General features: G+C 40.7%; 1 protein-coding gene across 4 annotated transcripts in view; it reads left to right on the top strand.

Moving 5' to 3' along the window:
- Positions 1 to 14109, top strand: part of UNC79 (unc-79 subunit of NALCN channel complex) — a 209195-nt gene that overhangs the window by 133826 nt on the left and 61260 nt on the right. For all 4 annotated transcript variants that reach the window (XM_088025012.1, XM_088025014.1, XM_028101287.2 and 1 more), the window contains 4 exons: positions 3541 to 3648; positions 6991 to 7107; positions 9702 to 9785; positions 13245 to 13347. In XM_088025012.1, the coding sequence (XP_087881138.1) occupies positions 3541 to 3648; positions 6991 to 7107; positions 9702 to 9785; positions 13245 to 13347 (412 nt within the window). The remainder of the gene's footprint in view (positions 1 to 3540; positions 3649 to 6990; positions 7108 to 9701; positions 9786 to 13244; positions 13348 to 14109) is intronic.

Below are 14109 nucleotides of genomic sequence, written 5' to 3'. Positions count from 1 at the left end.
CAATGACCTCCAGTGGTCAGTTCTTAACTCTCACTTCCCCACTTTGCTTGGCTTCTTGGATACCATACTCTCTTGGTTTTCTGCTTCGTCAGTGGTCACTCCTTCTCAAACTCTTGTTGGTTCCTCCTTCTCTCCCTAAGGAGGGAGTGCCCGAGGGTCTCGGTCCTCTGTCTGCACTCACTGTCTGGGTGATCTCATCTAGTTTTATGATTTTCCATATTGTCTGTATGCTGAGACAGTTCACTCAGTTGCCTATTGCTGGAATAATGCCATGTAACAAATGAGCACAAAATCTCAGCAACATGTAATGCTAAGTCTGTAGGTCACTGTGGATCGGCTAATCTAGGCTGAGCTGGGTTGGGTGGCCAACCTCCTCCTGGGACCCTTGAAGCCTGGGAATGTTTTCTCATGGTGATGGCAGAGGCACAAGAGAGCAAGTCTAATTGCACAGGCACTTTTCAAGCCTTTGGTCATGTTATGCCTGCCAGCATTTCATTGGCCAAAACAAATCACCAAAGTCAAGAAGGAAATATACCCTGCCTCTTATGAGGGGGGACCTTCTAAGTCACTTGGCATAGGGCATGGATTCAGGGAGGAGTGAAGAATTGGAGCCGTATCTATCACGTATTACATGGGATGTCCTCATAGTAAAAAGTTATCCGTTGTTTATCTGAAATTAAGTTTTAACTGGGCATCCTCCATTTTGTCTGGTCATCTTAATCTACCTTCAGAATATATCCAGAATCTGGTCCCCTCCCCCACTATGTACTCTGCTTCTACTCTGCTCTGAGCCCCACACCTCTCACCTGGGTCAGTGACTGTAACCTCCTAACTGGTCCCCTGCCTTCGACGCTTATTGCCTTCATATCTTCTCAACACAGCAGCTAGAGTGATACTTTAAGACATGAGATGATACCATTCCTCTGATTAAAACCCCCAACTGGCTCCCCATTTCTTTCATAGTAAAAGCTCAGGTCCTTGATATTTCTGGAGTGCTCTGTGGTCTTGATTCTCATGATTTCTTGGACCTCATTTTGTGCTGCTCTCACCTCATTGCTTCTACACAGCTGCAGTGGCCCCTGCCATTTCTTAAACGCTCCCGGCATAGTTCCACCTGAGGGCCTTTGTGCTGGCTGCTCCCTCAGCCTGTCTTCCTCACATGTCTGCCTGGCTCCCTCTCTCCCTTCCGTTGATCCTTTGATCAAACACCAGGAGGTGTTTGGACCCACACCCCACCTTTCCACCCCTGTCTGGCATCTTGGAATCCCTTCTTCTCAGTCTCTCTTCTACAGAGAATTACTCTTCTAACATACAATTTTACCTTTATGTATGTTATTGTCTGTCTCTCCCCACTGAAATGAAAGTTCCTGAAGGCAAGGATTCTTGCCTAGTTTGTTCACTGATTGTATCCCAAGTGCCTAGTAGAGTTTTGGCAAATATTTGATGAATGAATGAATGAATGAATGAATAAATAGTTATGACATTTTCTGCACATCACTATAAAAACTGAATAAAAATACTTTAAGCTAAGCATATAGGTCTGTTCCAATGTTTGTTGTCTTAAACTGTATACAAATGGAAGGTTTCATAAAATGATTTAGGACTGAGCAAAAATTGCCTGGCTTGTGGAATCTTTGTACACTAATGATTATTACCAAGTACCTTATCGTAATGACATTTCTTTAAAATTAAAGATAACAGCAAAGATTTTAGTAAGCCTAGCAAAACTCTAAAAGTCTCAATGATCTTCAAAGAATTCTTGAAGATGAGCTTTAAGCTTTCTCATTCTACGTTATTGGTGGGAGTATTATGCTCTAGGAGCAGCATATGTGAAACAGAGGCAGATGAGGGTGAAGAGACGAGATTTGTGCATGTTTTTATTTATTTATTTAATCTTAAATTTTTTTGACTGTTCATGTTTTGAACTAGTGGTTTGGGGAGAATACCTAAGAGAAAAATAATAGCCTAACCTCTAATATCTTAGTGACTAAGGTAATTTAAAACATGTTGCTATTTTGTGCCTACTCAAGAGGGTTCAGGAAACAGTTATACTTTTTTTTTTCATCAAGAAATGATTAATCTGGCAACCATATCTATTCAGAAAGACCTCTGAGAATCAAAACAGCATCAGTGCTCGACAACTTTCCTCCCAGCTTCTCACTTAAGATTGATTTTACTTTTATTTCTGACAAATTTAGTCATCATCCAAAGATAGAATAGCATCTGCATACTTCAATTGTATGTATGCATGAATGTGTGGTGACTTGCTCTAGGACAAGAAAAAAATTGACAATATGAAAAGAATGAGACAAAATCATCATGAAGCTTGAGAACTTGAAGTCATTTAGGGAGGCATCCCCAAATTATAGCATGGGACATTCGTGGACACCTATAGGGTAACTCCAGGCTGCTCACTCTGTTCATTTTATAGTATTGCTTAAGATGGCAAGGAGATTTGTAAAGAATTTGGGGGGCAGGGATTGCTATGATAAACCATTAAACTTTTCTTTTCTTTTTTTTTAAAGATTTTATTTATTTATTCATGAGAGACAGACAGAGAGAGAGAGAGAGAGAGGCAGAGGGAGAAGCAGTCTCCCAAGGAGCAGGGAGCCCGATGCGGGACCCGATCCCAGGACTCTCGGATCATGACCTGAGCTGAAGGCAGACGCTTAACCATCTGAGCCACCCAGGCGCCCCCATTAAACTTTTCAAAAGTTTTAAAGGATAACCTACCTAGAATAGTGTGGGACAGCTTGTTTCCCATTACTGATGGATAGTGTATGCAGAAAATATTTCCTCTTAGATACATTTGCCAAATAGAAGGAGCAAATGATACAGTCTGTTTCTTGCTCACCTAATAAAATAGAAAATCTGCATTCATAGTATTTATTCCAAGTTAGATACAGTCCGTGCTCCTAAATTACTTACGGTTTAGCAAAGGTTGTAGACAAGTCAATAGACAATTACATTATAGTGTGTTAAATTTGAGAAAGGTTAAGGACAGGGTGTCCTGGGATTACATAAGAGGATCACATGACCCATTTTTTCATTTGTATTTTTGGGGGGAGGGGTTTCCTTGAAGACCTTCTGGTGGAGGAACTGTCTGTATACTTGAGATGTAATTAATGAGTAACATATTGCCAGGAAGAGGTAGAGTGGTAGAATGATGTAGGTGGAATGAACTGTAAGCATCTTTAGGTAGTAGATGAAAAGAATTCACTTCTGGAAAGGTGAAGTGACCTGCTCAAGGCCATGCCGTGGGGACATGCTGAGCTTTAGCTTTGTAACTGTGCTTTTGTTAATCTCTGAGAGGCATAGCCACAGATGCAGAATGTAATGTGAAAGCATCTCTGCATGGAATTTGGAAACCAGCGTGTATATAATTCCGTTAAAGTAATCGGTAGGGCCAGAACACATAGAATGTTTTGAAAGGGTGTATTAGGCAGGAAGGAAAAGATATGGAGAAGGTTCTTGAACTTGCTTTTATTTATTTATTTTTTAATCAACGTCCTGAGCTTTAAATAATATTTCTGTTTGTAGATCCCACTACTAAAGGACTTTCAACTTTGGAAATGCCACGAGAATCCTCATCTGCTCCCACATTAGAAGCAGGTGTGCCAGAAACAAGCAGCCATTCCTCAATATCAAGTAAGATTTCCTTTGGTGATCATTTCACCTGTATATTGATTTTGGGATAATATCTGCTGCATTGTTTTCAATGTTCACACTCCCAGTGTTGGGGTTTTTTCTTTATACACGTCGTGTTGGCTTCCTGGGGGATACTCGGCGGTAAGATTTCAGAGATCCTGAGGCACAGGCTCAGTTTTGTCAACATCTCAAGTGTTTGATAAATCAGTGCCATTACTGATTGGCCAAGAATCCCAATCTGTGAAGGAATAATCACTGAATTTCATAATTCAAAAAAATAAAAATTGTTGATGACTAGTCTAAACATAAGGCCTAGAACTAGTTTTGGGACAAGTGAAAAGCATGGTTCACGACAGAATTTTACATTGGACCCCTTTGTTTCATTTGAATCACTTCCATCAGTGACAAAATTTTATCTAGGTTATCACAAAATAAATGTAACAGATAGATCATGATCCCAGAGTCATGACTGAATCCAGCCCTTTTGGATCTGAAAATAAAAATGGCATGAAATTCTATAAGATCTGTAGGGGGCAACTATTTTGAAACTGCCTTCTGTGGTTGGGTCCTAGATTTTGTCCTTGAGGAGCATGAGTTCCATTGAGGTGAAGGTAGGGGGGCCTACCTACCTCGGTGGAGCCCAGTTGAGAGACTTTAGCTTGGGAGGTTCCCAGCAGGAGTCAGTGATACGGAGGTGCAGCTCCTGCAAGCCCTCGTCCCAGCTGCTGGTCTATTTTGTGCTCCATGTAGATGCTGCATGAGGAGCTAGTTAATTTTCATTTGACCATCTTTTGAAATGAGGATGGTCCTGAAAACCAGATAAAGATCATAACTCAAATGCTGGACTGGTAGTACGGAACAACATCGTCATCTTCATGATTCATTTATTCATGCATTCATTCATTCAGCAACTATTTATTAAGTGTCTGCCGGGTGCCAGGCACTGTGCTTGCCACTGGGGACCCAAGGTGAATAAATAAGAGACACCCCTTGTTCGAGGAGTTCATAGTCATAATAGTTAATAATAGTTCCCATTTATTTGACACTTAACCACGTGCTGGGCACTGTGCCAAATGGTTACACACATGGTTGTTTTACTCAATCCTGACATCAGCCCTACATGGCAAATATTACTGACCCCATTTTATAGACTAGGAAGCAGAGGTCAGAGAGGCTAAATAAATGACTTGCCTAAAGTCAGGTAGCTACTGTGTGATAGAGACAGGGGATTGATGCCAGATCTGTTTGACTGGCAAATCTTTGCTCTTTTTTGGTATCACACACTGCCTTAGAATAACTCAACTTCACTTATAATAGAGATTACAGAAATTCTAAGAAAGTGTTTTCAAGTAACAGTTATTTGCCCTTTTGGTAGCAAAGAAGAACAGCTAGTTCTGGATTTAATTGTTCTTTTATCATAAAAATCTATTTGATAATGTGATAGAATGCCCATTGGTAAGCCCACATACTAGAATCATAAAAGTATATTTTCTCCTCCTAATTTACGTGAATCATTCAAAAAAAAAAAGGAAGATAGTGAATTTTAATCAGAATTCCAAGTTGGGTGAAATTTGAGATAGGGTGACTAAGTCAGCTTGACTTCAGTGCTAGTTAAATGTGTCATAAAATAAGCATATCCAGTGTCTCATGATCCTAGAGTCATAACTGACTCTAGCTTTTCTGGAGTCAGCAGAGTGCATCAGTAGATTTCCACCTTCCTCCTTCTCTCCATTAAAAGCATGTCTTGGATGGCTGTTGGTGGTGTGTTCTTGGAGGCATCATGCCAGGCACCTCACACACTGAGCTGAACATTAAGGGTTTTTACTCTCAGGGAATTCTGTCTACACACAACTGAGAATCGGAGAACTTATGAAATCACTAGAGGTTTTAAGTCCTCCTTTGAGCATCCTCATTTTTAAATTGGTTAAGTCTTCTACAAGATTTCTGCTTTTGCATTTGACTTGAAGTTGCATGTTTCAAGTGAGTCGTAACACTGAATTTCACCAATCAACAAGAATCGGAGATTTTCCGTGTTGGTTGGTGTAGTCATTATCGTGAATTTAGTCAACATGGGCTCCAAAACACAAGAATTCCCATCACACTCCCTTCTTTGGATCAGTTTGCCGGCTGACCATTTTGTAGCTAACCATGCCATGACTACCATGAATCAAACAGCATGCCAATTACATTAAAAATGTTATAACTGATTTCACATCTCACGAAGTCACCGTCTTGGTACAGTGATTGTGAAACCTGTGTATAACATTTAAGGCTTTCCAGGGGCCATACAATCATCCCGGTTTCTACCATCCCCTCTTAGAGCATGTACTTAAAGAGCTTCAGTTTCTGAAATTGTCCTCCTAAGAGAGTGAATACCACACGCTCTCCAGTGTCCAGGAGTTTGGGATCATGTAGAAAAGGCACATCAGTGATTCTCTGCTTTTCTCACTGGGCTGGGGGCAGGGACTGATGGGACCCCTGGCAGAGGAATAGGAGGGTATAGGAGGCAGATTGCTTTTTTTAGTCAACAGTCTACTGGCAGGAATTTTTTTTTTTTTAATTATTTTTCTGGTTTGGAAATGCTCGTAACTTGACATTTCATTGGTGGGATATTTGTCAGTGCCTAATTGAAGGATAAAAATGTTACCACTACTCTCTAAAACAAAGATTTGTACTAGAATACACTTGTGGAAGGTGATTCGATTCGCATTTCCCAAACAGTAGGCGGCGGCTCATACAAAGATTAAAAATAGTATTGACTTTGGAGTCAACATGTTTCGGTTTCTACGACTACCTCATTTGATAGTTGGTTCCCAAGTGACGTGGCATCATTTGCTTCAGTTTCTCTCTCAAAAAACTGGGGTTGATATGTGTCATTTTACTCCAAAATGCACACACACACACACACACACACACACACACACACACACGGACTCATGGGGATATAATGGAGCCTGAAACTATGTATGAACAAGCTCCATTAAAAAAAGTTAAGCTATAAATTCAAAGTAGTATTATCTGCCTTAAATCCTTTTTGGAACAAAGTGGAGTATATAAATAAAAAAGTAAATGAAAGTAATCATATTGTGGTAACTGGAGTAAATATTTACAGGGTACAGATAAATGCTCATAGGCACTCTTTCATTCTTTACGAGGGAAGAAAGGCACCCGGAACAGCAACGTGCCTTAGGTTTTTTCCTTTGGATAGGAGCATACAATTTACCGAGCAATCACAAATAGCCAATGAAAGTTCAATTAAGATTCTCTATGGATTTGTAGAGCCGTTGTGTGCGGTGGAAATTTATTCCCCCTCGTAATCATGTCCTAATTTCCTCCATATAGCTCAGGATAGGCAGACGAAAAGGGGATCCCTGGGAGCTCTGACAATGAGCCAGTTAATGAGGCGACAGCTGGAACATCAGTCTAGCGCCCCCCATAACATCAGCAACTGGGACACTGGTGGGTCAAGCTTTTTCTTCTTGTTTTACCTCTCAGATTAGCTAAATGCCACTTTCTTTGTGTCCCCTCTGCTCTCTTGTGAAGGATTAGATTTTCTCTTGTGTTCTGTGATTCAAGTAATTTTTTTTTAAAAAAACCTGAAGGTAATGAACAAGTCTGTTTAAACTTTCCAAGTGTTCTAGAGCCACCTGTTTGTCCATTTAGGCTGGTCCAACTCTTTTTCCTCTAAGACCCAGATTCCAGATACTAGGTTATCTATCTGGGGGTTAAGTGATGTCAATGTGTAAAGGAGGGAATGGAACTGTGATTTCATGATGTCAATTAAAAAAACAAACAGAAACACCAGATTATCAATAGTGTCTATTTTGTAAAGTTCCCCCCAAATAAGGGCATATTAACAGTAATACTAATAATAACGAATGTAGCTTAGTGACGTCATGATCTGCCAGTAGGCTTGGGAATATGAGCTCTGTGTTTTAGTCAGCAGGGTCACCAGCTTGCAGCCGCACACCCTCATGCTCATATGGTGGAACCGCATCTAACCTCAATTTTAAAGTAAGAATCGATCGCCATGACATGTCTATTTCAAACATGATCACTCTGCATTTTCTGAACTTTGTTCCCACGTTCTGCACACGTACTCCTTTCCAAGCCGGTAGTATTGCCACGATCCTGCTCTTTGGAGTGCCTGCTTTTCGTGTTTTTTTTTTCCTTTTTTTAATTAAATGGGTCATTTGAGTTACAAGATTATACATGTGGAAGCACTTTGCAACATGCATGCACTACGAAAATGTCATGGTTTGTTACTGTGACAGGCTCTGGGGGCCAACACTTAGACCTACTTCAGTATCGTGGTTAGTCCTTTCTGGCCATAGTTATGTGAGATTGTTATTTTAATATCCTTCTTTATGACCAGGAATTATGACGTCCACAAAACCAAAATATCGACAGACTTATTTTTTCAAAACCACAATATTGACATACATTTTATCTTATCTCCCCCACCCCCATCCGTTGTTTTTCCAAAAAAGGAGAGCTAGATAATTAAGTCCCATAAAAAAATACCCAATCCTACTTTTGACAGTTTCAACTCTCCAGCCTTTATAAGGGTTCTTAACGTTTTAAAGGTTTCATGTTTTGTCTTCCTTTTGGTGATAAGTGATAGTGAATAATGTAATGGCCAAAAGCCAACAGGCAAGAGAGTCAAGGAGGAAGACAGGATAACCAGCCTCAACAGCCGACTGGGTTTGGGTGGAGTCGTTGCGTCCACACCAAAGAGGACTGCCTCTGTTTCTCTCTTTACGGAGGAAGCTATGTGAGGAACTGAGAATGGGAGCCTTGGTTTGGTTAGTTCTCTGATAATTAAATGCCCACCTTTTGTTAGGTCGACATGCTTCTATTTTCTGTAGCAAGTAGCTCAGCCTAAGCTAACCATTTTAGATTTAGATTACGATTCCAACCGAGTTTGATTGCTTCAGTAGAGTAATAAAAAGGCAACTAGATCTCAATTTCCAATCCAAATTTTAATCTAAAAATAGAATCTACATGATGCCAAATAACCCATTTAACTGAATTTTTCACATTCACCAGACTTCAGTCTCGTTCATGTCACTCTGGTTTCTCACTTAATACTTACCATTTACATGCTGTCTGAATTTCTTTCACCCATTTTCCTGGACTTGTTTTCCATTCTCCAAATTGGTTCTCTAGTCACCAAGTCCTACTAGAGTTTCATCTCAATACCCTTGTTTTGATTAGTGCCATGAAAAGTTCTCCCCAAATCTAAGACCACAGGAGAGTCAATGAATACATAGGTCACTGTTAGGTGGCATGCCACTTTATAGCACATATGTCGATTCAGTGACTCACTGGTCTCCAAAGGGACAAATCTAATCATGTCAACACTGAGAGAGGCAGTCTAAGACATGGGTTATGATCGATTCACCTCAGCATGCACCTGCTTGCTCAGTGAATACCTGCCTCTTCTCCACCCGTGCTCATCCGATGGCTGCTTCTTCGTCTCATCTTTCATAGGAAACACATGTTCCAGAAGCCACACTCCTCTGTGTCTTCCCCTGTTCCTCACCCCTGTTCCTCAGCCCTCAGTGGCTGACCTCACCCCTGGTCCTGAGCCCTAAGGGAGACACCTGCCATTTCCTTGCTACCAGTTCCACATGTTTTCTGTATGACCTTTCTGGCCATTACCCCAAACGATCGCTTATGTATTTACTGATTTGCATAAAACATTTATTTCATGGCTGTGACATTAGCCTTTCAGTTTTACATTTCATATCAGAAGATAATGGTATTTGAGCTTTCTCGGTGGGGAGGAAGAGAATCCAGACTTTTTTTGGGGGGGGCGGTTTTAGATGCTCTCCTGCTTTTAATTACATTGCATATACCTGAATGGCAGTTTTGTAGTAAAACCCCAGACAGCCCTACCCAAAAATCTAGGATGTTTCCTGTACATATTAATAACCAACAATAACAATGACCCCAAAAAATGGCCCATGAGGTTATTGGTTAAATTCTTTGTATTGTGACTTGTGCTAAATTGACTGCATTGAAGACTGAAATGTTCTATTTATCCACAGAACAGATACAGCCTGGGAAACGCCAGTGCAATGTGCCAATGTGCCTAAACCCTGACCTGGAGGGACAGCCGTTGAGAATGAGAGGTTAGTTGGGTTGTGGAATCTCAGACTGTACGAGCTGAAAGACACTGTATATGTCAATCATCTGGTCACCCAGCGGGTGCTGAAATCTCTTCTTCAGAAGCTCCATGAAGTGGATCCAGCCTCTGTTCAAACACCTCCAGGGACTGGGAATGCCTGACATCTCCTCTTTGAACCTTATCAACAGAAAGTTCTTCCTTATCGTGACTTTCTGTTTGGGGCCACCTAAAATGAGTCTGGTTGCTCACATAATTTTTTAGATGTTTGAAAATAGCTACACATCACTTACTTCCTCAATCTTCTCTAGACCACATGTCCCTGGGTCCTTTGATATTCCTCTTAATACATATCAGCCATCCATATTATTGTGTATCTTCTCTGAACATGGTCCAGCTTATCTGTGTTCATTCTAGAATGTTGAGATCACAGACGAATAGCTTCTTTGAAATCTGAAATCGCATAAAATATACTTGTGGCATTATGCTGCCCATTGGAGTAAGCTGAGAATAAATCTGTGCCAAGATCATCAGAATATGTATTTTCAAAATTCATCTCATGGCTAGTTAATCATTACTTTTATTCTTTTTTAATTCAGAAAGCAGCTTAATTATCATTTGTAAAAAAATAAAACAAACCAAAAACCAAAAAATGAACTATGACTGCATCTCTTAGCTACTTCCCTCAATTAAGCAGACTTATTATTTAGGACCATATCACTCTTCTGATTTTCCTTAGGAATGAAGAGATCTTTATCTTCAGCTTTTGCTAACATTTATTGGGTAATGAGTAGCCATTTTAACTCCTGTAGATGATGAGACTCTTCTCACTTATGGGTCTGGGAAAAGCTTTTATGAGCAGAAGTCAGTGGTCAGACAACTCTGGTGCTTGCTCATCCACGATCCAGTGACTAAGTTAGTAGCTGCAAAAATGGAATAAGGTAAAGAGAACAAAGACAGAAAGATAAAGTCTCTTTCACAGTAAACTGAAGAAGTCCACTGATGCAGCTAAGGGACTGATGGGTGGTTGCATCCTTTGAACAAACCAAAACCTTTACAATGCCTCCTATCTCTAAGAGTCCCAAAGGGGCTTTGGTCAAAATCTCCAGCTTTGGAGTTGGACTTTGGGGGAGGTTCCCTCTTTATCCAAGCTTCTAAGAACCTTCTATTTCTGTTCCTAGTTCCATACAGAGTACACTTTGGGTAGTGGTGCCATCAGAAGTATTGCCCACAACTGGGGGATGATGGGACTGCCTTTAATGTTGCAGACTTCTTTGTAACTCAACTAGAACAAAAGGTAGCTGAGGTCCGTAGCTTCCTTTGCATTTCCCACCTTCTTCGTCTATGTTACTCTGCTCCCAAATGATTAGCCATATTCAGAAATCCAGTTTTAGCTAATATTGCCATAGGGGAGCCAGCACCCAATAACTTTTATAGATGATTGCCATAGATAATGCATGACACCTTTTGTGTTGTCGTGTGAATAAACAACTTCACAGAGCTATTATAGTCAGAAATACCTATTTCTTGGCATTTGTATTGGGTAATTATTGGCTTGAAACCACCCAAATGACTTTGATTTCTACTCTTTTCTTGACTTGAATTGTGAATTCTATTTAATAGTAATTGGTAATTCTATTTAATAGTAATTGAGTCTTCTGAAAGACTTGACTCAATAATTTTTTCTCCTTTCAGTGTTTGTTTCCAGTAAGACTGTATATGTATCACCATCTTATGGGATGACTTCTTCCACTTTTAGCATAGACATTTTGGCATCTGGTAGACATGGTCTATCAATGTTCAAGAAATGCGGAATGTTAGATTTAAACTTTCTGTGTTTTGGTTGCTTGAAGCAACTTCATGCTGTTTACCTTAGTGTTTAACAATTAAGCATGTCTCCTTTTATCTTGGGCCCAGTTCTTGCCTTTTCTGTTGTTAATCAAAATATAGTTATGCTTGTAATAAATACTGTTGCTTTCCCTCAAAGCACTATCTTTTTTTTTAAAGATTTTATTTATTTATTTGAGAGAGAGAGAATGAGAGATAGCACGAGAGGGAAGAGGGTCAGAGGGAGAAGCAGACTCTCTGTTGAGCAGGGAGCCTGATGTGGGACTCGATCCTGGGACTCCAGGATCATGACCTGAGCCGAAGGCAGTCGCTTAACCAACTAAGCCACCCAGGCGCCCTCAAAGCACTATCTTGATGAAACAATTGGAGATCCTTGTTAGTGATATACTGAGGTACAGGTAGAAAAGAGTGTTACTCAGAGATAGCTGGTAAATATTGTAGTAAAATTTAGATACCCATTTGGGATCTTTGGAAGTGACATAAAGATATTTTTAGATACTTTCCTTTGCCATTTGAGTCTGCAGGTCTCCTGCTTCTCATAAACACACTTTGTAGCCTTTGATCAGTCAAGGGAATATAGTCTGGCAGCATCTTCATTCTTTAAAGGGTTCAATACCCTTTTTTTCTCCCTCAGATTGAAACACATTGCCCACTTTGCTAGGTTTCTAAAATTTTTATGTTACTTCTTTTAAAAACTGGTTCTCTGAATCATTATTTTTCTCCTATTTAAGGAAAGATCATACAATTTTGTTTTGTTTTCCAGCACTAAATTTCTAGTTTCTTGATGAGAAACAAACTCTTTAATGACCCCTGAGTTTTTCTGCCTTCTTTCCTGACTCTGTCTGGCACTGGTCGTTTTCTTAGTAGAGAACAATTTGCTCATTGCTAGAGCATGTCGCCAAGATTCCTGCCTTAGATTTCTCTGAAGGCATCAAAACCCAAAGTTTTAAACTCTGTGATGTTGATTGGCCGAAGTCACTAGATGATTCCTTCAAAACACTTGATCTTTCATTCGTAAATATTTCAGTTTGAAAAATGAAGTCTTTTGCTTTGGGGCTTATGATATTAATTTCCAAGGCAAAAAGCTGTTCTGATATTTCTTAGCTCAAACCCCTCCCCTTGCTTATGTGTGTAGAGTTCTGGGATCTTATTCCCTTCTCAAATTAGTAGCATTTTAGGGTCGGTAGGCATTGGTGATTTTAGAAACGTAGGATTGTAAGGGCAGCTTCCATGTGTGCTTAGCAAATAAGGACTGTGTAAACTCACTTAAAGGTGCTCTTGAATAGATTTCCCCCTTTTTCTATTTTTGTCTTCATCCCCTGTTGGCACACTGAACTCTTTCTGATTTTTTCGAAGTCAAGAAGCAAAGGGAGTCTAGCTCTTAAAAGTCACACAAACAGAAACAAATCACAGTCCTTCTTGAATTCATTTTACCCTTGAAACAAATCAGCCTTTCTTGAACTCATTTGACCCCTGAGGGGTTTTCACAATGCGTTGAGCTGATCCCATCACATTCCGTGAGTGTGATCTTGGGAGGATTTATGAGAGGAGGATGGGGCTTTCCTGGCCCCCAGAAACAGACCTTTATTCACCAGGTGTCTCTTTGCTGCTTCCCCAGGCGCTACGAAATCCAGCCTGCTGTCGGCCCCCAGCATCGTCAGTATGTTTGTGCCGGCCCCGGAAGAATTCACAGATGAGCAGCCGACGGTGATGACAGACAAGTAAGCTCACGCTGTTCTTTTCTTCACCAGATTTACCGAATCTGAGCGTTTGCTCACCACGGTTGTGAGAAAGGATCAGAGGAGGCGTGTTATGCTTTAAGTCATAACTTGTTCGTCAAGGGGCTGTGGCGCTAAGCGTGGGTGGGCATTGTTATTTTATTATTTTTTTTAAAGATTTATTTATTTGAGAGAGCGAGAATGAGAGAGAGAGAGAATGAAAATTAGAGGGCGGGGGTCAGAGGGAGAAGCAGGCTACTCGCCGAGCAGGGAGCCCAATGCGGGACTTGATCCCGGGACTCCGGGATCATGACCTGAGCTGAAGGCAGTCGCCTAACCAACTGAGCCACCCAGGTGCCCCCTGGGTGGGCATTGTTATTTTAGAAATGTCCTATCATTGTATGGCCACCATCTGTTTATGCCAAGGCATGTTCCTTTCTCAGTTCGGACAAATGCAAATCAGAGCCACTTACTGATTATTATAAGCTTCAAATTGTGAGGATGGGACTAAGTATGGAGACTTGATTCTTACTCCCATCCTGCCAGCAGAATCCTTTCTCTGAGTCTCAAACTGGTATGTCACCTCGCAGTTTGTCAACCTTCAGTATCCCCAGATTTCTTAGAGGATAAAGTCCAAATACCTTTGCTTATGACAAAAGACCCTTTAGACTGTGAAGGTATGGCCTTACTGCTCCTCACCTGGAGCTTTTGCCCCAGCCCCCTCACCTTCTCCAGAGCATGCCTGATGTGTTCTCTCTTCTGTGA

This window comes from Eumetopias jubatus, unplaced genomic scaffold (genome assembly GCF_037043125.1).
Source record: "Eumetopias jubatus isolate StellerSeaLion01/CBP00866 unplaced genomic scaffold, mEumJub1_p1.0 scaffold_7, whole genome shotgun sequence".
In the NCBI taxonomy this organism is placed as follows: Eukaryota; Metazoa; Chordata; class Mammalia; order Carnivora; family Otariidae; genus Eumetopias; species Eumetopias jubatus.
This window is presented reverse-complemented; position numbering and strand designations above follow the sequence as displayed.